Consider the following 23,766-nt stretch of genomic DNA (forward strand, 5'->3'; position numbering starts at 1 on the left):
TTGCCGTACTACACAAATGGGTTTATCAATCATTGCGTCCCACTGACGCCGCCATTCCATGGCTCAGAGCCTTGAAGTGGGGGTGTCCGGCATGCATTTGCATTCCGCAAATCTGCTCGACGAGCAGCTGACTGATATGACCATATCAGATGGCACGTTGAAAATTTTTTCTAATACATTGAGGTCGGAGACTTGGTTTTATTAAATGCTCAACACCTCCCTACACATGCCGTTCTGCTGTTTTTAAGACTAAGCTCCGTCCACGGTTCATTGGACCTTTTAAGGTCGAGCGTAACGTATACGCTAAACCTTCCAAGAGTGATGCGCACCCACCCGGTGTTTTATGTGGGCTTGCTTAAGCCGTACCAGGATCCGGCGCACCCAAAGGCGCTCGGCCACCCAGAAGTTAAACAAGCAACTTGTTCTGAGCACGGAGTGCAACAACTTTCGTTTCCAACGGCGCAAGGTGCAAAGTGATGTATTCGCCTGCTCGACGGCTAGGAGCCGCTCCGACAAAGCACAATAATTCTCAACGCGAGTTGGTCGGTGTACGAAGTGCTCCAGGCTCTCGAGGTCTTCTGCACAGCGGTTCGCGACCTCGGAGAGATGCTCGGTAGAGTGCCGATGACGACGGGCTTTGTCCTCCAGTGCTCGATGAGCATCGCGAGTCACCGGACGGCAATCGACCAAGTCGTCATCGTCCGCTGCCGACTCTTCTCGATGAAAAGGTGGCCTCCACAATCCCGTGGAACGCCTTGTGGGTTGACGTTGTCGACAGGGTCGAGCCCAATATCTTGAAAATTGTAGGGGAATTCCTGACTCCGAGAACTCGTGGGAGTCTGAGGTGCCACTTCGGCAAGACTGTGAGACGACAGTTAAATGTAAATAGGGGATTTCATAATTTTAATGGGGGAGAGTGTAACGGGGTTGCACGTGCCGGTGGGTCTCACGTTCGTACATAGGTGAGAATTACACAGTTAGTGTAACAACTCAGTGGTGTGTAACAAGAAGCCACCACATGGCAGGAGGATTGCCAGTAGTAATGCGTACTACTGTATTAATTATGTTTTGCTATATTAGTTATGTATTACTATATTAATAAGGAACCAACAAAGAAGTAGTGGATTGCAATCCGCTACACTTGTACTGGTTATTGGAAAGAACGTTAGGTCGATGACTTTAGCTTAGCTTACTTTAAGCAAAGAGCTACGGCAGCCCCGCTGCAGATCATACAAGCAAATCTGTACAATAAGAATAGTGTATCTAACATCTTATTGCTATAATACATTCACTCATGAATACAATTATTAAAGTTCAGACGGTGAGCGCTTGATCCGCGAAGTCCCGGCGTAAGAACGCTTAAGTACGGTAAATGCGGACATGGAATCTTCTGTGGGGTCCACATAAATCTGGATGAGTGCAATTTGCTTACTTAACCATTACACGTTTGATACGATTATATGATATAGAAAGAGTACAGTAGCGCAAAATTCACATGAGATTGAGAATATTCATAAATTGCGGTTTTAGTTAAGATTACGGAGCTCCGTAAAGGAGGGGTTTGAGGTACATGTGGGAATGTTAAAAAAGAAACGTAGAGAAATCATAAGCGCATGATTTTAGTAGTAAAATTTTAGAATCGATTTTAAATATATACTCTCTTGAAATAGCAAGCAGTCAGTGTTACTTTCGATAAAAGCTCTCATCTCCGCTTCATGTAGGAGCGTACGAACCAAAGCTCTGTACGCTTAGTAATACGGACTCTGAGAGTCAAAGCTTCATCTCTGCTAAGTACCCAGTAACCCTGTTTCACGTAGCTATTCAGATGGTTTTATTTTGGATTTAGAATAGCCTTTACATTCAATCTTAGGTATGTGTCACTCTTAAATTAGTATATCAAAATTTAGTACTTTACTACTCTAAATGCTCTTTGCTTCACTTCTGTGCGCATTATATACGCGGACTCTCGTATGATTAGTGTCTTTCGACATACTGCAAATTATCATCTCGATATTTTACTAAGCAGGATAGTGTGCATCGAACACGGCGCTTCTATGATATACGCATGCACTATCACCGCTTCTCTATTCTATACTGCTTAATAAACTCTTAGCTGCTTGAAAGTTACACTGTGCGATAGCCAGGGCCAGATAAATGACAGAAAATCAATATCTAAGTTCTAAATAGCATGTTATTTTTCGCACGACAGTTCTGAATCAGAGTTGAAAGGTTGTGTAACAGTCGAGTCAGCGTGTCATAGCTGTACATAACACGGCTTTAGTATTCAAACCATAAGTTGGATGTATTTTTACGTATGATATTAGTTGCTAGATATACCGCTCACTATATTAAGCGCTACGAATTTGCTATAGATCACCTGTTATCCCTTATGTTTTTTTGACATTATATATATCTCGTCTTCATATTGACTGTCACGGTCTCTCTTTGGCTTTGAATGATTGCGTGGCTCACTCCCCAATCAGTCCACCAGGCCATAGACGACGGGCAGTAGTGTGGCGTAACAACAGCACGAAGACGCTGATTTGTACTCCGTGGGAGTCTTGCACACATAGATATATTTACATAGCAACAATGACACAGCTACAGAAGCCCCACATGACTGTGGGAAATGTTGTGCCGGGCTCGATTAAATATAAGCCGGCCCTAGGTCCCGACGCTCCCGGCCTCACATGTCTTGGAAATGATGTTAACACGACGTTTGTGGCTGAGACAGCACTACCTACAGACGCTGGGATGTTTCGTGTGCGTGCGTATCGTTCCGTTGGCTCATTACGGGAGAGCGAGCCTATAGCTATGATTACGGGAGATGTGCGCGGAAAGCGCAATGTACCCGTTCGTGTGCACGATCAATGCTTTACGTCGGAAGTGTTTGGATCGCTAAAGTGCGACTGTAAAGAACAATTGGACTATGCAAAGACGTATACAAAACAACATGGTGGCGTGGTCATTTATATGCCTCAGGAAGGTCGGGGAATTGGCCTAGCGAACAAGATCATGGCTTACTCAATGCAGGAATGTGGTCTAGACACAGTGGATGCGAACCGCGTTCTGGGATTCAAGGACGATTACCGATCTTATGAGCCGGTTCTTGCTATTATTAAAGACTTGGGAATCCAGTCTATTCGGCTTTTAACAAATAATCCGCGCAAGCTTCGGTTACTGAGTCAGCTTGGTATTATTGTTGAAGGGCGGCTGCCTGTGATTATTCAAGGTGGTGAGCATAGCCAAGGATACTTGACGGCTAAGGCGCATCGAATGTCGCATATATTGCCTGCGTTTTTGGCGGATGGTAGTGGGGAAGATACGGCTACTGATGAGAGTCAGGACGAAGAAGAGCAACAAGTAAATCCTCAAGAAGCTGTTGCATCTTCTTCTCCAACGGCATCCCTGGCCTCCTCCTGTGCCGGATTCTAGCCAAATTATCTGCTAAGATGACGGACATTATCACTATTAAATACTGGAGACGGTCACGGGGACATCGACGACCTTAGTGCAGTACTCTCCGGCCATCATGATTGACCAAACTTGCCCCCCCCTCTTTCTCCTGAGGCCAATGCAGCGCTGAAGTTGCTGACGTTGAGCAAACTGAGCGATTCCCGTTTAAAGTGGAATTACCCGCAAATACGGCCACAAGGAGTTGAAGAAGCTGTAGATTATTTAGCATGCCCAGCAGCGCATTGAACAAAACCATCATTATTGCACAACGAAGACTCCTCATATGGATCTCATTGTTGACATTATCAAATAATAGTAACTTTTGACCTCTTTTCAGCCAATTACTGGTTGACAAAATGTTGTAACAATATTATCCAATGTTCTTGCCGTAATCCAAAGTCTTGAATATCAAGTTGTACAGTTCACTAACTTATCTCATTAACGACTCACTGAAGCTGCAGGAACCGACATGCTAGACGACAATCGTAAAATCGGCACCCTGTTATTGGGTCTGGGCTTTGCATTTCTGTTGCTAGGTGTTCTTATGATCTTCGATGCAGCTATGCTAGCGCTAGGTGATGTACTCTTTTTGAGTGGTGTGGCGCTTACTATCGGTTTATCGCGTACGGTGCGATTCTTTACACGAAAGGAACGATGGCGCGGTATCGTATGTTTTCTTGGTGGAATTTTGTTGGTGATGCTACGCTATCCAGTAATTGGCATGATCATCCAGAGCTTTGGCTTTCTTAATCTCTTTGGATCTTTCTTTCCCGTTGCTGTTGTCTTTTTACGCCAGACTCCAGTCATCGGCAGTGTCCTCAATTTACCAATTCTTTGTGATATTGTCGATCGACTAGCGGGAGCACAGAAGCGTGGCTATCAAGTGTAAATGCAGGATTAAGAATTCGAAGATTATGTCATTACGACACTATAGAAAGACTTGAGTTTTAATATATTGTTTCTACCATTAAAATTGTTCGTAACTAAAATCTCTTTTAACATAATTTCCTCGACTTCAGAGTGGCGACTATTTTTGTCAACTGTGATGGCTATTACGTCCGTTTTCTCCATAAGATCATTTTTGAGCTTGGGAAGATGAGAGACGTTTCTTAGATTTTCAAAGTTTGAAGTACTACATGGCAGAAAAAGAGTCTCGACTTTAGTAAGGAATGCCACTTGAAGACCTCATTCCAATTGGGATCTCTAGAGACTCAACAAACATTAAAAAAGAGAATGATCATAGTCTTACAAGTGGTTTAATTTCAATCCCTAAAAGTCGGGATAACGATGTCGATATGTCTGACTTTGATGTGGGTGATCTCTTAGGTGATGACTCGAGTAAAAGTTTATCGAAAACATCATTAAAGAGCAAACATGACAAGAAAAAAACAAAAACAAAAGACAAAGTCAAGAAGTTGAATACAAACAAAGCAAAGACCAAGTTGAAATCGAAGAAAACATCACATCATGATGAAGATATGGCAGACAATTGGACGTCTTCAACCAAAACTTGGGATAGTGCTGCTGAACTCGAATTGGCAGCAGCAAGACGAAAGAATGGAAGTGGGAAAATAGGAAGTGGATTAGATGATGAATTGACAAAAATGCTGGGCGAGAATAGTGGAATTGGAGCGGAGTTTGGACAAGCGAGATCTATACAAATGGAGATATCGAAGTTTGATAAAAACGATAGTATTGCTGCTAATGAAGTTGGAAGTTTGGATACTTTGAAAAGACGAGGTCGTCAGGAAGTCGATACAAACAGTTCTGCTATTGAACCTGATGGTATTTCGGCGTCGTTTTTTAATGATACTAAAAGTGATGATATGAATGCCACATCGCGTTCGTCTCTTCTTACAGCTGAGCGCCGAGGAGGAGCTCGTGGTGGGAGGCGACAAGCAAGTGCTGAGGTATCGGATCCGTTTGGTATTGGAGCTACAACGACAAGTTCTGATTCACCTTTTGAGATGCTTTTTAAAGGTGCTAGTGGTAAACGACGTGACTTTGACGATCTTTTTTCCAAACCTGCACGGGATTTTTCAAAAGACATTGAGATGAACCAGCAGCAGGATGTGATTGGAACGACCAACGCAAGGGAATCTGATGACACTGTACATACCGAGAAAGTGTCAGTTAAAGATGATTTACTTGCAGATTTGTTTGCATCTGAGCCCCGCGGCTCTCGTCATCAACAAAAGAGTTTTATTTCAGAAAAAAATAAAGTTATTGACGATCATGACAAGACGAAAGTAAAAAGAGAAGTTGATGGATCAGATCAAGCAAATGAACAAAGTGATCGTTTAGTAGCGCAACATGTTGCACCACAATATACAAACAGCACATCAGAAAAAGAGGCGAAGATTCAGCTATCGACAGAGGAGCATCGATCGTCGTATCAGGAAAGCAAACCTTTGGTTGCTAGCGCTGTAACCCCTGCAAGTCGAATTGATGATCTTGCTAGTGCAAAGGAAAGTCTTTTAATGGATTTACTAGGAGACATGTCAATTTCCAAGACTACTGAATCACCTTTACAACATCGTCGGAGCAATACTAACATTAATATCGGCTCACCCATTGAGGATACTGAAGGACCACAGAAAACTTCTTTACCAGTAAAAGCTCAACTTCCTGCAACGATTGTAGAAGCTCCACCTCAAATCTCTTCAATAGCTCATCCGTCGAAGAAAAACCTATTCAGTCCACCATCACCAGAACATCGGCTCTCACCTACTCTCAACGTAAATAGTGAGAAGGAATTTGAACAAGCAAAAGATAATTTGCTTAAAGAGATTCTACCTTTATCGCCATCCGCTTCAATTCGTTCCAGTCCAGATCGACGCAATTCATACTCTCAATCATTCACTACAGAGGACGACGTTCAAGATATTGGTCAAGAGATAATACACGAAGAAGTCAGAAACGATAGATCAAAGGTACAAGTCTCCGTCACAAACTCCGAGTCACCAAAGCTACACTTACTCAAAACTCCTCATACCAAAATTACCTCGACGACTACATCTCCTGTATGTAACTGCGCTGAGCAGATAGCAAAGGTGACTGCAGCTTTTGATTCAGAGCGCTCAACTTTTCAGCAGAAAATTGAGGCCCTCGGTCAACAATTAGAAGCTCAGACAACAACCAGCACTCAGCGTGTTAACGAATTGACACAAGAAGTGAAAGACCGAGAAACGTCATTAAAACAACTTTCCCAACAGCTTAATGTTGAAACAGCGTCGAAGGTTGAGCTCACTGAACAATTAGCGTTAGTAGAGCGTGATAAACTCCAAGCAGATCACGCAGCTGCAAAGTATAAGGAAAATGCTGTAACCTTACAACATCGCACAGATCTCTTACAATCAGAGTTACAGACGCTACGTGATGAGCTATCACGCTCGAAATGTGCTTGTCAAGAGCTTGAATTGACGCTAAATCGTTTGAAAGCTGAACAGGATGAAGTCAATCAATTGGAACGTCAACGTGAAAAACGAGCGTTTGAAGCTCTTAGTATGCAGATGCAACGTGCCTTAGCTCGTCTGAGTATTTCTCATCAAGTATATGAAGAAGGATCAGGACATGATCAGACTGCAGCACGTGTAGCAGCTGAAGATGAAGCACGTCTTCGTGTAATTGCATCGCTTGAAGGAAGTTCGAAACGTGCAGCACAGCATGCTGAACAAGAACGTGTGAAACTCACTGAGCTCTTGCGCGAGCTTGAAATGGGTGCACGTCATGCTCGACAAGGAGCGTTTGAAGAAAAGGAACGATTGCGACAGGAACAAAAACGTTTAGATGCATTAAGTGCTCACTTACAAGCACAAGCGTCTGTACTCCGTGACCAAGAAGCAGCGCATGCTCTTTATATGGGAAAACAATTAGCAGAAGCGCGTGAGGACATTCGTATACAGGAAGCACGACTTGCAACGAGACGAACGGAATTAGAACGGGATGAGCGTGCATTGTATCAAGTTCGAGCTGAATTTGCTGCTTTTCGAGAACAAACTGCGATTGAAATGGAACGAGAGCGTACAGAACTTCACTCATTACGATTGAAATTGGACGATGAATGGCGAGAACTTCACACTGATCGTGAAGAGTTCGAAAATGAGCTTGCAAGTCATGACGGGGAATTTCAAGCTCTTGAAAGAAAGAGAAATAATCTTCAAAATGCAGAAGCGCAACTTTGTGAACGTACACAAGCAGTTGTGACACTTGCTGAGAAACTTGATGGAGGAATTCGCGAGTTAGCCGAACGCGAGCAACTTGTAGCACAAAAGGCTGTGACTGTCCACGATATTGATGCATCGTTTCAAATGCGAGAACAAGCACTTGAACGTGCAAAGAATGAATTGCAAAGGCGTGAACAGCGTCTACATGTTCAGATTCGTCAATTGGATACAGCACGTGAACGCCTTATGCATCAGCGGCAACAACATTTGATAGTTGGAAATCAAAAAGGTGCGAAGCAATCATCAGGTCAAGTGATAGACAACAACAAACCATGGCGCGATCAAGGCTATCACAACAATTTTAGGCATTTAAAAGATAAAGTGCAGAGTAAAGTGTATAGTCTCGAGTCTCGAGTAGAGGAGGATCCGTCTGGATTATCCCCAGCATTTCGAAAACAAATTGAAGCGAACTGGCAACGGCGTGATGTCGATGACAAGCTCATGAATACTCTCAAGACTTAAAATGTAAAGGCTGCAAGATCACATCAATCGTACCATTCAGTTTAAATTTCGTCTGATCCTTTCAGGCTATTGAAATGACAGTCATCTGTATTACCTCCATCTTGTGTCATCAATTGCTGTCTACGCGCGGCAATTTTCGATGTTAAAGATCATGATGTCGGTAGCTCCAACTTCATGAAGTTGATCCATGACATTCGACACATTGTTCACTTCAACCATTGCTGATACAGCGTAATCCCCTCCTACAAGACTATTGATTGTTGGAGAGCGTCGTCCAGGTGTAATTTTTGTAGCTTCATCCAGCTTTTCCTTATCTACATTGTAAGACACCATTCGGTACTTGGTAGCTGTAATATAGCCCAAAATGCGCTGATGAACCTTGTGTACCAAATCCTTTTGTTTTGAGTGAGGATTTGCAATCAGCACAGCTTGTGTCTTTAGAATTGTAGAAATTAATTCTAATCCAGCAGCTTTCATAGTTGTTCCCGTCTCCACAAGATCAACAATTCCATCAGCAAGTCCTAAGGAACATGCAGCCTCTACAGACCCTGAGACGTACTTAATCTTCGTTACTCCCGTTTCTTGTGTCTCAAATTGTTTGAAATACTCGCGCGTGACTTCAGGAAATGACGTGACAATGCGCTTGCCTGCTAAGTCTCGTGGTGATTTAATAGCATCTTTAATTGGAGTCTGAACACTAAGCGAACATTGTCCAAAACCTAAGGATAACAATTCCTCCACATTTGTACAACTTTCTGCAATAATGTCTTGTCCAGTAATTCCCAAATCTAAATTTCCTTCGCCAACATACGTTGCAATGTCTGCTGCTGGTAAGAACACGAGAGTAACTGGCAAAGTCGAACAGAGTGCAATATCCACACGATTCGGACGGTGATAATCTAATCCTGCACCTTTTATAAGCTTCAGGATCTTATCATGTAGACGACCTTTCTTCGGTACAGCAAATAGCAGTCGATCATCGGGAGATACGACAGGTGGAGCACTTGACATGGTGAATAGTAGTATGATGATAGAACTACTACTTTGAAGAATAGTACTAAAAATACTGCTTTTCTTTTGCTATGATATTTTTTGATCAAATCGTAAAGCTAAAGCATGGATGATCACGAGTTTCTGCGTCTGTTAGACAGCTACCCAGTAGTACGAAAGAAGACACACTGTCGTGTACAATGGAATGATATGGTACATGATCTGTTAAAGTTGTAGTCTTGCTCGATTTCCTTAAACCTCTAATTTTTTACTGTTTTATAGCATGATAAATTAGCTGCACAACCTCTGAGCTCTGGTATTTTTATTCCAGCAGGACAAGAAAGCGTAATATTGCCGACAGATACGGTCGAAGAAGCTATAGAGAAATTTCTTGCGCCTTGTTTCGCTTCGAATGAGACGACAAAGATTCAAAAAGAGTTTGAAAAGGTGCTGAGTGACTTACGAATCACTAGATATATCAAGTTATGCTAACTTATGAGTGTATGGATGTTAGACGCTAAATGACTTTGTATCAAGTTTAAATCTAGAGGATATAAACGATCTGTGTGCACAATTTGTCGATTCAGAGTAAATTAGACAGACGTGATCAATTATTAATAGTATCCTTCACACATGAGTGAGAATATGAGTAGGCTTTATTATGCATGGAGTCGCGACGAGATTTGATGACGCTAATATAAAGAAACGATGTGAGCATCTGCTTGCGCTAGAAACAAAACTCGTCCTACCTGTTGAAAAGCACGACTTTGCGCAGGATCTAGAAAAGGCGAGGTACTCCACGAAATCACGAGCGTATTCAGCTCATCACTTGTCATTTTAAATGAAAGAGATCGTAATAGAGCTTCCTAAACTCGTAAACAATGCGTAACTCAGTAAAGAAAGTTTAGAAGCAAGTTCAAGAAACGTACAATATGTTGATACTCTGCTTCAAACATCGCGAGCTCTTGATTGATCATTTGAAAGTAATCAATGGATCTTAATTTTGTTGATGGAATGCATTCATCATCGTCATCCTTTGCATCTCGCACTATTTAACAAACACAAAATCAGAAACTTCTTCAATTTCTAACATCAGCAATACCTGTCAACGATCGTACCAAGATCTCTCGCTTTTGACTGTATCGTGTACATTTCTTCAATTAAATCTTGAAAGCTTTTCAACAGATCTTGTACTTGCTGATACAATTCTTCAACTAGCCATGGATCAATCTCCATATTCTTTGCAAGTCCAGCGACCATCCTATCGTTCTTTTCATCTATGACATCAACTTGAGCCTCTCGAAGCGCCAAAAGTGCTGATTGAAAGTGTTCAATCTGTTTCATGCCATCACGTTCAAGATTGTACCAATTTGTACCTTTTGTTTGCATGAAGGTAAATAAATCACTAAGACATTGTTTCTCATCATTTCCAGCCTCACATTTCTTGTTTTTCTTCTTCATCCTCACGTTTTTATTATCTTAAGTACGAAGACGACAAATAGAAATCATGCAAGGGGTACGAATTACGATTCTATGGTGTATCGTGCTCGCAACGATTTATGCCGAAGAAGGACCTTCCACGCCACGAGATGATGATCCTGTGATCCAAAAAGTGCGTGGGTTACGCAATGCTGGTATGAAAGCAAACGATGAACGAATGTTTAAAGATGCGATTGAGAAACTTCGCCATGCGATCTCCTTGCTTCATAATCGTGTCTTTGGAGAAGAACGCGCAGCGATTAAAGATCCAACAGTTATATCACAAGATGCAGCATTGTATGCTCAGATTCTTAATGATTATGGCTCGGTATTAATTCGTACGAAACAATACGATGAAGCTATTGAAGTGCTTGAAGATTCAGTGGCAATGATTGAAAAGATTTATGGAGATAGTCATCCATCATTAGGTCTCTCTCTTCGTAGTTTGGCTGACGCATATATGGAAAAGAAAGCTTTTAAATCGGCGATCAAACGCTATAAGACATTGCGAAAACATGTGAAAAAAGGATTGGGCATGACACATGAAGCGTATATCGAGGCATCGTTGAAGATCGCAGAAGGATACAAGAAGTTGAACAAGAAAGATACAAGTCGAAAGGTACTGAAAGATACTTTGAAAGCACAAGGTGGTGAAATTAATGGCTTAACAATTGGCATTGCTGAGCTTTACATGGAACTTTCGTCAGCACATGTGGAAGTTGGAGAGATTGACGATGCATTACGAGCTGCTGAAACTGCGTCTGCGATTTTCTTACAACGAGAAGGAAAAGACACGATGGCGTATGCTTTTAGTTTAAACGCATTGGCTGGAGTGAAGATGCAACAGAAGAAGGTGGATGAAGCGATTGATTTACTTGATCGTGCGCATAATATTGCTGTCTCGATTTATGGAGAGAATGATCGGATTACATTAGCGAGTGCTAAGACACTGCAAGATGTGAAAGACCACAAAATGAATCTGCTGGCTGCAAAGGATGAATTGTAGAGGGTTTGGTAGAAAGATATGTAGAGTTTATCGTTTTAACAAGCTTTGTGATGCTTAAGTGTTGTATTGTATTGGTCGTATATGTTGGATGTGACCGTCCAACAATAATATTGGCTGCCATCATGGTCGGTGCCTTTTTCTGGGAAAGGCTCGTAGTCCTCACGTACTTTTCTCCTTGCATTGACTTCTTCAGTCTTTAACTCTAGCAACGTCTCGTCCACATATACATGGCCATGAGTCTTCAGTTTCCATACTACCCACTGCACTCTCAATATGTGGAAGAAGAAACATTAGACGAAACTCAGCCGCTTGAGGACAGTGCGTACAATTTCCAAGTAACTGGAGTCTCGTCGTTCTTTCCACCGTACAAGAATGAACGTACCTTTGGATTGACATCTCGAAGTCATGGACCTCAGATGAGTCCACAAGTCAACTGGACGCAACTAGAAGAGACAGCAGCAATTGATTTACGGCCATTTGTACCCAGAGAGTTGGAATCCATCACGAATGCTCCATTGCTTTGGATGCACGAAAATCATGGACACTATCAAGCCATGATTGGAGAAGATATGTACGCACCATTGCCACTACAGCCATCAATTCGCTATCAGCACCAAGGTAGGGAAATTGTCAAAAGTAGTGTTGACATGTATTATTTTAGTTAAGATGGCAAGTTGAAGGAAGAATTTAATGTTTACATAGGCGACTCTTTAGCCGGACACGCAACAGTCTTGCCCATGCCATCGACCCTGAATGTACCTCAAGCACCATCATTCTCACTTCAAGAACCAAAAGAACGTCGAAAATTATGCTGTGAAGAAGGTTGCAAAAGTCAAGCCCGTGCTTTAGGTCGATGCAAGCGCCACGGAGGCTCAAAACGTTGTATGAGTAGTGGATGTGACAAAAGTGTTCAAAGTCGTGGATTGTGTATTCGTCATGGTGGTGGCTCACGATGCCGAGAGAGTGGATGTACCCGTGCGTCGCAAAGTTTTGGAAAGTGCAAACTACATGGTGGTGGTCGTCCATGTAGTATAAAAGGCTGTCAAAAAGGAGCACATCTCAAACGACTATGTCGTCAACATGGTGGTGGGATTAAATGCTGTATTATTGAATGCCAGAAGTGGGCACAACGACAAGGTATGTGCATGAAGCACGTGAAGGAAGTACTACAATCTGATGCATTTGCAAACCTTAAACATTAACGATATGGTTTTGACAAGACCTTTTTAATCTAATTGAAGTGATCTTATTATAAGTTCGTTGTTTACTTCTAAACAAGAATAAAACAATAGATTTTACGTTTTGAACTTAACTTATATCATTAGATTTTGAAAGCAATACAACACTATATGCCAATGCGGGAGCGTCAGAGTGACGGTAGTTCCCGTAAGGTACTTCCAGCGCGTCTTTCTCGTGGTACTCGCATTCGAAAGCTCATTGGCGAAGAAGCAGATGCAGATGCATCGTTTTGGGGACAAGAAGCATGGCAAGAAGATGGAGAGGACGAAGATTACTCGACGGAAGCAGGTTGAAAGATTACTCGTTTTTTAGTAACTATGGAATCCTCACGTCGTTTGTGAATTTAACAGAAGAAGAAGATGTTGTTGATTCCGATTTTGACACTCAAGAAATACCTGATGAAGAAATACATGACGCTGAAGAGGATGAAAAGCGTACACAACGCAAGCGTCCTGCGACTAGTTTAGGACGATACAAGGAGCCTATTCAGTCTCGATCGGCTAAACGAAAGGTGGTATCGGTACACCACAAGCCTCCAATTGCAATCGTATCAACGACACCAACTTTCACGTATAAAGCACCGACAGTTCGATTCTCGACAACTCAAAAGTTATCCGAGTCATCAGAAATGAGGCGACGAGCGTCGGATGAAGCAGCGAAAATTGCTGCAAAAAGCAAAAAATTGACGATTGAAAAGACTGGAAATCGATTGACACAGGCACAATTATTGGCTGAAGCTGTCAAAACGGAAGTAGAGAACACGCAGTCCTTACAGAGACTGGAACGACTTGAAGAGGAGAAGAAAGCGGAGAGTGCTGCTCCAAAAGCACCATTTACTGGTCAAATGATACGGTATCACAGTAAATTGGGAACACAAAAAACAATTACGTTTTTGAACACGCTCGACTTTCCACCCATTTTTAATCAACCAAAACCTAAAAAGAGAATCAGTTCGCAGCATCAGAAAAGTCTTCAATTAAAACTGAAGCAGGAAGAAAAAGATCAAAACGACAGCACACAAGAACAAGATTATGAAGAGAAAGATTGTCAGCAACATGAACTCGTACATTAACAGAAGCAAAAGCAATAGTGTGAGCAAGAGTATCGTCATGCTATTGTTTCTTCAATGGTCTTTCTTCTTCTTCGCTTGCGTTAGCGCCTTTTCAGTAGCACCCCAGAACAGTAGTACTTGCAATACGAGCGTTCCATTGAGCAAGATCCCGACACCAAAGCCTGCAATCATAACTGGGTCTCCTGTTTCTTCCATCGTGGTAAACAGCCGTGCAATGGAGCCAGCCAAGTTAAGTACTAGTGTGATGAGCGCCAATTGACCCGTATGACCCTGCTTAAAGTTGGACAAAATCTAAAAAACACCCAAATTAATTGGACACCCCCTGACCAACACTCTACACATCTAAAGCATACCTGAGGGATACGAGCAACAACACTCACAGGAATTCCTGCAGAAGCTAATAGCCACTGATGATCCTCTGGAATTGTGTACATTCCTAGCGCCATCACAGTGAATACTACCACGAGTCCAAGACGTGTGGAAACGGGGATCTTGGGTGTGTAGTATGTCCAGAGTAAGATCACAAGTAGTATATTTTGCGCTAGGATCACGAGGTTTTCGCCCCAAGTCGTCAACGGATAGCCACGTAATAGATTGTAAATGGTACTCGATAGATAAAGCACCACTTCCATGTAGAAAGCACTAGGAGTAAGACCTGTGACGTCTTTCGCACTCATGATTTTTATAATCTGTGGCAACTTGAGGATAAAACTGCCTGTAATGATTGCATAGCTTAATGCCTTGCTAATCACGGCCTTGATACATGATACGTTGACGAAGTCATGATGAATGGCGAAAGCCTCAAAACACTGAGGCGTGAAAAGACCAAGTACCAATTTATCCTTGCCTTCTTTCATTGCTGTTGTACAAGATATCAGTAAGCCTGTGGTCAGCGATAGCACCGCACACACTTGGAATGCTCTCGCCATTTAATTAGGATTCTGGTACGGTCGTGGTCTTGGTAGGGATTCGAGCAACCCTCGGAAGACATATGACGTAATTTTTTGGTTAAAAAAAATAAACGATTTTTTCATGATGATCGTAAAATTGAGACTGAATATTCGATAATTATTACCCTAGTAAAATATAGTCGATAATCATGTGTGACACCTCACTCTATGCTGCAAATTGCGCCACTCCAGCCATATTTATCGCCATGAGTTCCATCGCCGAAGCTGAGAAGCGCACGCAGTCGTACCTATCAAAGATTGAGGCAGGTCAGACGTTGACTACTACGTCACTCGATTCGCTTGAAAAGGTACTTCCGGCTTATAAAAAAGTCCAAGGAAAGGTGCGCGATGTGTATGTGTTTGAGGACCGCGTGTTGCTCGTATCTACAGACCGTCAATCAGCTTTTGACCGTGCCCTGGCTTCGGTTCCTTTCAAAAGCCGCGTACTGACACTCACTAGCGTCTGGTGGTTCAACCAGACAAAGCACATTGTGAAGAATCATCTCTTGAGTGTGCCACATCCATCTGCCATGCTGTGCACCAAGTGCACGGTCTTCCCAGTAGAGTTTGTAGTCCGTGGCTACATCACAGGCTCAACAAGCACGAGCATGTGGACTAATTACAAAAATGGCAGTCGTGACTTTTGTGGCCACACACTCCCAGATGGCTACAAACAGCACCAGAAATTACCGCAGAACCTCGTGACTCCAACCACCAAAGATGATGAACACGACGAGCTGATTTCGGGTGCAACTATTGTGCAAAGTCGACGAATGACCCAAGAACAATGGGACTTTTGTGAGCAAAAGGCATTGGCGCTGTTTGCTTTTGGCCAAGACCAGGCAGCACAACGTGGATTAATCTTGGTCGATACAAAGTACGAATTTGGGCTAGATCAAGCGACAGGTGAAATAGTTCTAATTGACGAGATTCATACCCCTGATTCAAGTCGATATTGGCTTGCAGAGTCATACGAACAACGTATGGCTGAGGGTAAATCACCTGAAAATATTGACAAGGAATTTCTTCGACTTTGGTTCAAAGAGCACTGTGATCCGTACAACGACGCCATCCTTCCGGAAGCTCCAAAAGAGCTAGTGATGGAGCTTTCACGGCGCTACATTTTACTTTACGAGCTCATAACTGGTTCAAGATTTGAATTTCCTACTACCGACAGCAAACCTGAGGATGAACTAGTCGAAGGAATTCGCAAAGCCTTTTCGCTGTAGTAAATTCCACTATAAACATGTCTAAGTTTCATATCTATCAAAACACTAAAAAAGATTGACTTGCATCTATTGAGATAATGTCACTCTTATCAGGACTAGAAGATGGTAAAACCTGTCCTGGAGTCACGATTGCCGTCGTAGCAACTCCTGAAGCTCCATCAGGACCAACAGGAAGCACCGATGCCTTAGACAGCCGCATGACCCGCTTTTTCGATGATACAGCTTTTACATCAAAGTTATTTGTTTCCTCTTTAGCGCAGACCGGAGATCTCTTCAGGGCTTTGATCGGAGAAGATGCTCCATCATGACAAGCTTTTTGACTCCGATAAATGAATATAAGAACACTAGTACCAGCGCGAAATCTTCTAAGTGGACTGAGTTTGTGCATATCACGATGTGCAAGCTTGACGACACCACTTATTGTAATGACCGAGCCAAGCGAAAACATACCAAGTGCTAGAGAAGACATTTTAGCGAATTCTTTAAAGTAGACGCCTCCACCGAAGATTGAGATAGAGATAAAAAAACACTGAAAGACAGGTACCACGAACACTGCATCAAAAGTCTGCAGACCATGTGCGAGCCAATGAATCTGCATGAATACACAAACGAACATGCTTAGTGTGATAGCATAAGCACCAAACGTCACAAATTGGTTGTCTCCATCAAATGTCGTCTTTATAAGTTCAGCTGTCGACTTTGCAAACAGTATCGATTGAGCACCAAACATTCCTGATAAAGCAGGGTATGTCACTGGATGAAACTTTCGAAACCTTTTGTATTCACGTGACGATCTGCCTTTATGCTTAAGTGTATGCTCCATCTTGCGCGTGAGTAAATAGAGAATGCTACAGGAAAGAGTTATTACTGATGCGTACACTGCAAAGATCGGCTCTCGGTACAGTGCAACAAGCTCGTGAATTGTGTAACACGCGCTTTCTTTTTCAGCAAATGTAGCAACGATAATGATTCCAAGTAAGACAAGGGTAGTACCAATAGCATCGGATCGAGTAAACTTTTCCTTAAGGAACATTGATGCAAAGACAACATTGGCAACCATAGTCGATCCACCAACAGGTGTAGCTAGAGACTGTGGTAAGAATCCCAACGCCACAAAGTCAAGAATGCTACCACCAATTACAAGTAGCAATCCAATAACCCAAAAAGGCTGGCGAAAGTATCCCCGCTTGTCGCCGACGCTACGACCTTTAGCTTCACGCATAAAGGAAAATTTCTGTAAGTTTACGCCCATGTTGGTGCAGATGGAGCCGACAAGTGTTAAGATCACACCCACATACCAAAGTCCGTTGGACTTTTCCTTCTGTTCGCCACACATTTCGTAGTTGGCGGAAAGAGATCGACTCGCTGTAGTTTAATATGTAGCTTGTTCTTGCGTACTATTTCTATGGTTCAAAATGCGTATTTATATCAAGACATGCACGTCATAGCTCATTCGCCAACAATAGCCTACTATCACAATTTCGTATTAGAGGACGTTAAAGTTTGTGGATATCTTACCCATGAACGTCAGACGCATCTACTTGATTACAAGTTTTGACCAGATAATAAGTATAACCTCGGTTACAGTACCGCATGTCAAAAAAATATTCGTTTAGACTGTATAACTTGACTTCTAATTGATAGTATTACGACAATCGGTATATTCTTTCTAGATTAGAATCGCTCGGTTTCTGTGCCTAATTACAGTATCAGTGTCGACACTTCTGATCGAAGCATCCACAGTACTTTGAAACGTGCCACGAATCAATAGCTTTCTTGAGTTCGCATCTCAGCGGCATAAATATTTTAAACCTTTTTATCTTGAACTCAATACTCGACCATATCTTGTATCATATTGTAAATTTACTTAATTGGCAATTGTTCACTACATTTTAAAACATCAAGGTACTTTTTAGCACAAAATAGACTGTAGTGACATCGGCACACTAGCACGGCGCGAATTGAGACGCTGTGCAGATGGCCCAGGTACGATGCTAGGTGTCCAGTCCTGCGTTAATGGCGCGTTTTTTGCACTCTCTTCATTGTCAGACAAAGAGGTTTGCAATGTAGGCATTGCTACTGCTTTCGTCGAGTTCTTGACGCGACTTCCGCGCTTAGCAAATTCTTCCGTTGCGGGGGATGCCAATCGACCAGTTGTAATCCCCTTAGCTGCTGTGTTAGGATCTTGCATTATACAATCGAGTGTGCATTCGAAAGTTGCAATCTTTTTGAGAATGTACTCTTTATTCGTACCCTTAGCCACTCGTAACGACTCGCGTAGCATATCGATACTCTTTTGTAAACTGCGAATCTGACGGTGTGGCCAGCGCTGAATACCGTGGCGGCGACAAATCTTTTTTAACAACGTCGCGCAGATGCCAAATTTACGTGCAACAGCGGCGATAGGCATGTTAAAACACTCTCTCAAGTCTTCCAACTGCACCACTGGACCGTATCGTTTGTTACTTCCTCGTGGTGTGACAGACATAGACGGTAAAGTGGGTGAGGCGGTGACATTCAAAGGTGTTGCAGGGTGCAATGGCAGTTTGTAGGCCATAGGACTCACGGAACGGAATGCGTCGAGACTGAAGACATCGACTGGACTGTCGGCATCAGAAGGGAATGTTGAAGGAGGTGGAGCAACCTCTACGGACAGACCATTCAGCTTGCTGCGATAACTGGGTAGCTGTGATTCCGACTCGAGTTTAAAGTGCGGGGCCGGGCTATCCCGCTTGAGTGACATGAGTATCTCGCCCATAAGCAAATCGTCGACACTGAGGAAGGGAGAAGCCATGGTGGCCATTCCTCCTGTCGTGGTAACTGACACGAGTGATAAATGGCAGATATGTTTGTGATGCCTGAGGGGGCATTGTGGCGACAGGTGGGCGGGAATCGAGTGGCGTGGCTGATACTGTAAGCCTTTACTTGAGTATGGAATGGTGGGAGTAGACTCAAACTTCAAATACCTGCAAAAGTTGGTGCGAAAAGTTCAGGGATTCCTCCGCATCCCTTCGTTGCCCTTGCGGCGACTTTCAAACGACCATCTAGCCACCACACACCCTTTCGGACTCTACGCAGCTGCGACAGAAGATACGGTACTTTGCCATTTCTCAGTGAGGTCGCTTTTTGTGGATAGCATGCTACCGTTGTTGTAGTCGAAATTGCGTCAGCCATTGTCAAGCACTATCCATTCGATGACGACTGCGTCGACATATAACTCGTGTAATGTCTGCAGTGTTTTGATATCTTACCAATATACCGATTGTAGATGTGCTGAAGAGGTGGCTCAATATATGAGAGATTACCCTTAATTGTATAAAAAAGACTAATTGCATCAACACTGAACGACTACATAAACTAGTTTTATAATAAAGATAGATTTGTTAATTTTCCTAGCTATTATTAAATGTGCTGGTATTATCCATTTTAGCTGATATAAGCTTTGCGAGAAGAGTGAACTCACAAACATCAAACGAACAGTAGATCACTATCAGATCGTACACGCTTACACATCGCGTATCAAAAGCGTTTCTTGGTAAGGATTGTTCGAGCAATTCATATGAAGCCGGTACTGCTTAACATCAAATTGGTAGTAACGATCATTCAGTGATTTCGTGTAGCAAACGCAAAAACACGGCTAAGGAATTTCACAGATTTACGTACATACTAAGATAGAATAAGTACTGTTTATATTACGCGTGATTTTGTAGAAATCTAAAAGATTGTATCACATTTTAAAATGTTGAAATTTAGGCTGAACCCTCTTTCTGTAAATGGAACGTACCATAGTAACGTTACCCCGGATGGCCAAGGTATAGCCCCATAATAAAGTATCATAATTAGTTCTACTCAGGAAAAGAGAGGTCCGTGTAATGAGTGAGCTGCTAGCCTCACGTTCCGCAGTTCATAGATTAGACTAACCAAGCACCGCACGCGTTACAGGTAGGAAATGAAATATTTTATCCCAATACGTGTCATTCTCTGTTCCAACTCCCTCCACTATAGGTTAAGCTTGCTTGGCTTTGAATCCTGACTGTATTTTCAGACTAATCTGCAATTCATGATACCACGATATGCCTGTAGATTTTCTCGGAAGAGTTACAACGTCATTGTTATAGCATGGTGTATCCGCATCAAAGGTAAAATAAGATACCTCCTCTCATTTAAGCTGAATTTTAAGAAATGTAACAACAATGAAAGTGCCGGAAGGTGAGCGCAGTAGAGGGGGGTTATGTTCAGGTTCTTCACTCGCAATTCTCCTTTTACATTTGAGCAAATACATATATATTAATAAACCGGGTTATCTGTATTTGATATTGACTAATCATAGTCTTTGCAGCTGTGTGTGCAGCATTGTCTGTGATGTGCTCGTGGCCACTGGTCATGACTGCAGCCGTTAGTCTGTGGCGTTCACCGCCTACCACGGATTCCGCGGTTTACTTCGATACTCCCTACACTTCTTGAGCCCATTAGCCGTAACGGATATGTCGAAAAGCTGGCTCATCGTCGGTGCATACCTCACCACGATGAAGTTAAGCGCTGCCATATCCGAAAAAAGTGATGGTTAACGTACTTGCCCTGGTGTTATAGCGTGCATTACTTGTGTGGCTGATCAGATCTTGATTGTCGTACCAGACCAGCGTAGCCCCCACGTGCTTGCTGCCGTTGCCTTTTCGCATGGCACGGACTCACAATACTCATATTTGAAATTATGACTCACGCTTTAGCTGACTATCCGCCGATATTTTGGCATGAAAGATGCTTATGCACGTCCGATCATTATTACCGTTCTATATACCGGACGGCTGTCGATCGGTACTTCTCTGCAACCCTTGTTCGCTAGATTATTCGCTAGCGATATAATCATGGGTGATCGTGTTTTACCCTGTTTCTTAAGGTGCCGGTGTGTGCAAATCGTATCCTTCCAAAGCTGCTGTCTCAAATTCTTCGTTAAACGTGACAGCTGCGTGACCATGTATGCCACGACAGGACTCGTAAATGGTGTACAGCAGGCACTTAACTTATAAATTGCAAGGACTGCTCTCTCCTTATCCATTGCCAGACATTGTATTAGTCGAATCTGTTCGCCACGTCATCGATGTAACGGGTATTTCGATTCATGTGTTCGATCATAATCTATTTTTATGTCGAGATTCGGCTATTCCACCTAAGTCTTTTATCGTGAAAGGAACCTAAGCGCTGCTTTCACATCTTAAAATGTTTTTGATTGTTCCGCTGCAACACTGCTGTCAGGCACGAAAAAACACATCCGCAATTCTCTACCTTGATGTTGACGCATTAATCCGTTCCGCAGCTTCAACTTCCGTATCCCCTTGTTCATTGTAATTCTAGTCTACATGCGTCTGTAGATTACCTGATTCAACTTGAACATCGTGTTGTTGGCGTTAAAAACACCGTCCAGCTCTTCTATAGGGATTTCATCATTTTGGTCACTGTTTTAAAATTAACGCATTGTTCACATTCCGCTGCTCAGTCACACATTTCATAAAGTATCTACAGATAAGACAACTACATTCATTATTGCGTTCATCACGGGCGAATTTATATCGACGGACTCAACTCGCACCTATGTTTGAATCCTCTAGCAACGAGCCAGACCTCGTAGCGCACAATCTGTCCCTGCTGATCGCGCTCTTCGCAAAACGCATCGATATTTAGTCAAAATTCCAACTTCGGTCCGGCAGCCAATATCCGATTTCTAAGCGTTTTGGTAGATTTGTGTCATCGCCCTCACCCAATCCAGAGCATTGTCGCTTGCTGATATATGACGGGGGCAACATCAATCTAATCTTCATCGGCAGCGGAAGCGAAAGCGATAGCCAGAACCTCCGCGAGTAAAGCATTAACGTCACCCTGAAATCGCTTTGTTGATCGCGTCAAAGAGTTAGTTTTGTTTTCTTCGTTGATATCTCCATCCACCTTGCCGTTGTTCAAAAGAATCATTCAAGTCCAAAGAGTGGTGAAGCCTCGCCTTGCTCAGGCGTGCAATAAAAATATTACGTTCATCGATGCTTGTGTACGCAGAATCCATTCAAAATTTACCTTCAGCCTTCAGACATTTTTACATCAATCTTTCCTCCGAATATATAAATAGTTAAGGCATGAGAATTTTACGGCACCTTTCCGCGGAACTCAATAGATAATAGCCCATTATTAATGAGCTGAATTTTGGTCAATCAAATCGGTCGTGCCTCTTTGAAACACCAAGATAACGACTTTTGCAAAAGTTCATATTTTTAAGATCTATACTTGCCGCGGCGGAGCACTTTTAAGACAATGCGTGCGGGCCTTCGTCTCAAACACAGAGTACCTAAATCGCTCTGCAAGCAATTCCCGACCTCACCAGCTACCAACCTTAAAAGGGTCTACCTGAGCATAAAGTTGCAGGCGACATGGGCCCTCCATGCAAATATACCTAAAATACTGTATACTGATAAAAGCGCCAAAGATTTTGTACTCGATTCGCACGGAAAGTGAATAAGGCAGTCACCTTACTGTATCACAACTTCACATCCCAGCTTCAATTAAGCAAACTTTAATCACGGACGTCATATTGACATTGGGGGGTACTTGGCACGATTTGGAGTCAAGGTAGTTACTCACCATTTCGAGCTCTTGATGTAAACAGCCCTAATCATTTTCATGAGCTACTTGTTAAGCTAACGGTCAGCTCTCAAAATTTAACCAGAACGGGTACGACCCTCTGGTGTATTGGTGTATAGCGCGTTGCGCTGGGTAAGCATATTCATTTGCTTGGAAAAGATTGGTAAAATGTATGATAAGTCGTAAACGAAAACAGCGCTAGATATATTGCTAGAATGGGACCCCACACTTGCATGGAATATAGGTGTATAGAATCATTCTTACTTCACCGGAGGCTAGGTTATGCAGATGAACCTGCCCGCGGTTACGTCCGTTCCGCATGAAAGTTGATCACCTCTTGCTTGTCGGATTTCATGAGCCTCCACGATATGATGGCATCTTGACCATCTTCAAGAGTCGCAAAGCAGGCCGTAAAAACAGAGATGAACATTTTTGGATGCGTTTTCTGAGCAATGCCAAGACATTGAGAACTTCAAGTGATTCGAAAATATTCTGATATTTGAAACGAGAGATCAGCTCTTTGACAACGTTATTCGCCGACTTGTCTTGCCGGTGGGCACTGTTTGAACATGTTTCGCGCTCTGCAGCACGATTTAACGACCTTGTTTTAGGTGCTTGGGCCTAGATTCGATATGCCTAGCTTCGATGTGTCCACGATGGTACGAGGGAACGAAATATTTTCTTAATGCAGAGCGTCCTTTGAAGCTTTTGTGCTATAAGACAACAATATTAAGGCAATAAGCTCCGCTATTTCATTAACACTGATAATCACGTTAGAAAAATTACATGCATAACCTCACACTCCATTACTGATTTGATAAACTCTCGTATCTCTCTGACACAGCCTCCTGGTGGGAGGGCTGCCAGGACTGTTGGCTTCGTAATATCAGGCCGGGTAAATTTATAGCAAACTTAAGGAGGTTAGTTCGACCGAATTTGGTAGCGAGGAGATACTTGAGAAAGGGTTTTAAGCTACCGGAACACACACGCTACACTACGATTGAGCTTTCTCTAGCGCGGGCTATCCGATCCA

The 23,766-nt window shown here is 42.8% G+C and overlaps 14 protein-coding genes across 14 annotated transcripts; 8 read left to right on the forward strand and 6 right to left on the reverse strand.

Moving 5' to 3' along the window:
• Positions 1-2,592: 2,592 nt before the first annotated feature.
• Positions 2,593-3,435, forward strand: PHALS_05906 (gtp cyclohydrolase ii; the record flags this gene model as incomplete). Its single annotated transcript, XM_024723224.1, has 1 exon — positions 2,593-3,435. One exon carries the CDS (start codon positions 2,593-2,595, stop codon positions 3,433-3,435), a length of 843 nt encoding a protein of 280 aa, XP_024574223.1.
• On the reverse strand, positions 3,435-3,832 carry PHALS_15121 (uncharacterized protein). Its single transcript, XM_024723226.2, has one exon. The coding sequence runs from the start codon at positions 3,737-3,739 to the stop codon at positions 3,509-3,511; it is 231 nt and encodes a 76-aa protein (XP_024574224.1). The 5' UTR covers positions 3,740-3,832; the 3' UTR covers positions 3,435-3,508.
• Positions 3,833-3,925: 93 nt separating this feature from the next.
• Positions 3,926-4,345, forward strand: PHALS_05907 (got1-domain-containing protein; the record flags this gene model as incomplete). The annotated part of the gene is made up of 1 exon (XM_024723227.1): positions 3,926-4,345. The coding sequence occupies one exon, from the start codon at positions 3,926-3,928 to the stop codon at positions 4,343-4,345; it is 420 nt and encodes a 139-aa protein (XP_024574225.1).
• Positions 4,346-4,625: 280 nt separating this feature from the next.
• Positions 4,626-8,144, forward strand: PHALS_05908 (uncharacterized protein; the record flags this gene model as incomplete). Its single annotated transcript, XM_024723228.1, has 1 exon — positions 4,626-8,144. The coding sequence occupies one exon, from the start codon at positions 4,626-4,628 to the stop codon at positions 8,142-8,144; it is 3,519 nt and encodes a 1,172-aa protein (XP_024574226.1).
• A 120-nt stretch (positions 8,145-8,264) lies between these two features.
• On the reverse strand, positions 8,265-9,155 carry PHALS_05909 (atp phosphoribosyltransferase; the record flags this gene model as incomplete). Its single annotated transcript, XM_024723229.1, has 1 exon — positions 8,265-9,155. The coding sequence occupies one exon, from the start codon at positions 9,153-9,155 to the stop codon at positions 8,265-8,267; it is 891 nt and encodes a 296-aa protein (XP_024574227.1).
• Positions 9,156-9,260: 105 nt separating this feature from the next.
• Positions 9,261-9,726, forward strand: PHALS_05910 (uncharacterized protein; the record flags this gene model as incomplete). Its single annotated transcript, XM_024723230.1, has 3 exons — positions 9,261-9,347; positions 9,417-9,581; positions 9,649-9,726. The coding sequence occupies 3 exons, from the start codon at positions 9,261-9,263 to the stop codon at positions 9,724-9,726; spliced, it is 330 nt and encodes a 109-aa protein (XP_024574228.1).
• A 67-nt stretch (positions 9,727-9,793) lies between these two features.
• On the reverse strand, positions 9,794-10,595 carry PHALS_05911 (uncharacterized protein; the record flags this gene model as incomplete). The annotated part of the gene is made up of 5 exons (XM_024723231.1): positions 9,794-9,826; positions 9,884-10,000; positions 10,064-10,182; positions 10,253-10,450; positions 10,511-10,595. The coding sequence occupies 5 exons, from the start codon at positions 10,593-10,595 to the stop codon at positions 9,794-9,796; spliced, it is 552 nt and encodes a 183-aa protein (XP_024574229.1).
• Positions 10,596-10,641: 46 nt separating this feature from the next.
• On the forward strand, positions 10,642-11,619 carry PHALS_05912 (RxLR-like protein; the record flags this gene model as incomplete). The annotated part of the gene is made up of 1 exon (XM_024723232.1): positions 10,642-11,619. One exon carries the CDS (start codon positions 10,642-10,644, stop codon positions 11,617-11,619), a length of 978 nt encoding a protein of 325 aa, XP_024574230.1.
• A 227-nt stretch (positions 11,620-11,846) lies between these two features.
• On the forward strand, positions 11,847-13,930 carry PHALS_05913 (hypothetical protein L915_10051; the record flags this gene model as incomplete). The annotated part of the gene is made up of 4 exons (XM_024723233.1): positions 11,847-12,237; positions 12,286-12,782; positions 12,945-13,146; positions 13,209-13,930. The coding sequence occupies 4 exons, from the start codon at positions 11,847-11,849 to the stop codon at positions 13,928-13,930; spliced, it is 1,812 nt and encodes a 603-aa protein (XP_024574231.1).
• Positions 13,931-13,981: 51 nt separating this feature from the next.
• PHALS_05914 (Predicted endoplasmic reticulum membrane protein Lec35/MPDU1 involved in monosaccharide-P-dolichol utilization) lies at positions 13,982-14,787 on the reverse strand (the record flags this gene model as incomplete). Its single annotated transcript, XM_024723234.1, has 2 exons — positions 13,982-14,221; positions 14,284-14,787. The coding sequence occupies 2 exons, from the start codon at positions 14,785-14,787 to the stop codon at positions 13,982-13,984; spliced, it is 744 nt and encodes a 247-aa protein (XP_024574232.1).
• A 299-nt stretch (positions 14,788-15,086) lies between these two features.
• Positions 15,087-16,109, forward strand: PHALS_05915 (phosphoribosylaminoimidazolesuccinocarboxamide synthase; the record flags this gene model as incomplete). The annotated part of the gene is made up of 1 exon (XM_024723235.1): positions 15,087-16,109. One exon carries the CDS (start codon positions 15,087-15,089, stop codon positions 16,107-16,109), a length of 1,023 nt encoding a protein of 340 aa, XP_024574233.1.
• Positions 16,110-16,146: 37 nt separating this feature from the next.
• On the reverse strand, positions 16,147-17,646 carry PHALS_05916 (hypothetical protein L917_09847; the record flags this gene model as incomplete). Its single annotated transcript, XM_024723237.1, has 3 exons — positions 16,147-17,321; positions 17,408-17,512; positions 17,628-17,646. 3 exons carry the CDS (start codon positions 17,644-17,646, stop codon positions 16,147-16,149), a joined length of 1,299 nt encoding a protein of 432 aa, XP_024574234.1.
• Positions 17,647-18,021: 375 nt separating this feature from the next.
• Positions 18,022-18,912, reverse strand: PHALS_05917 (RWP-RK domain; the record flags this gene model as incomplete). The annotated part of the gene is made up of 1 exon (XM_024723238.1): positions 18,022-18,912. One exon carries the CDS (start codon positions 18,910-18,912, stop codon positions 18,022-18,024), a length of 891 nt encoding a protein of 296 aa, XP_024574235.1.
• Positions 18,913-20,302: 1,390 nt separating this feature from the next.
• PHALS_05918 (uncharacterized protein) lies at positions 20,303-20,573 on the forward strand (the record flags this gene model as incomplete). Its single annotated transcript, XM_024723239.1, has 2 exons — positions 20,303-20,318; positions 20,440-20,573. 2 exons carry the CDS (start codon positions 20,303-20,305, stop codon positions 20,571-20,573), a joined length of 150 nt encoding a protein of 49 aa, XP_024574236.1.
• Positions 20,574-23,766: the final 3,193 nt, after the last annotated feature.

Source organism: Plasmopara halstedii, assembly GCF_900000015.1.
Source record: "Plasmopara halstedii genome assembly, contig: Scaffold_292, whole genome shotgun sequence".
Taxonomy (NCBI): Eukaryota; Oomycota; class Peronosporomycetes; order Peronosporales; family Peronosporaceae; genus Plasmopara; species Plasmopara halstedii.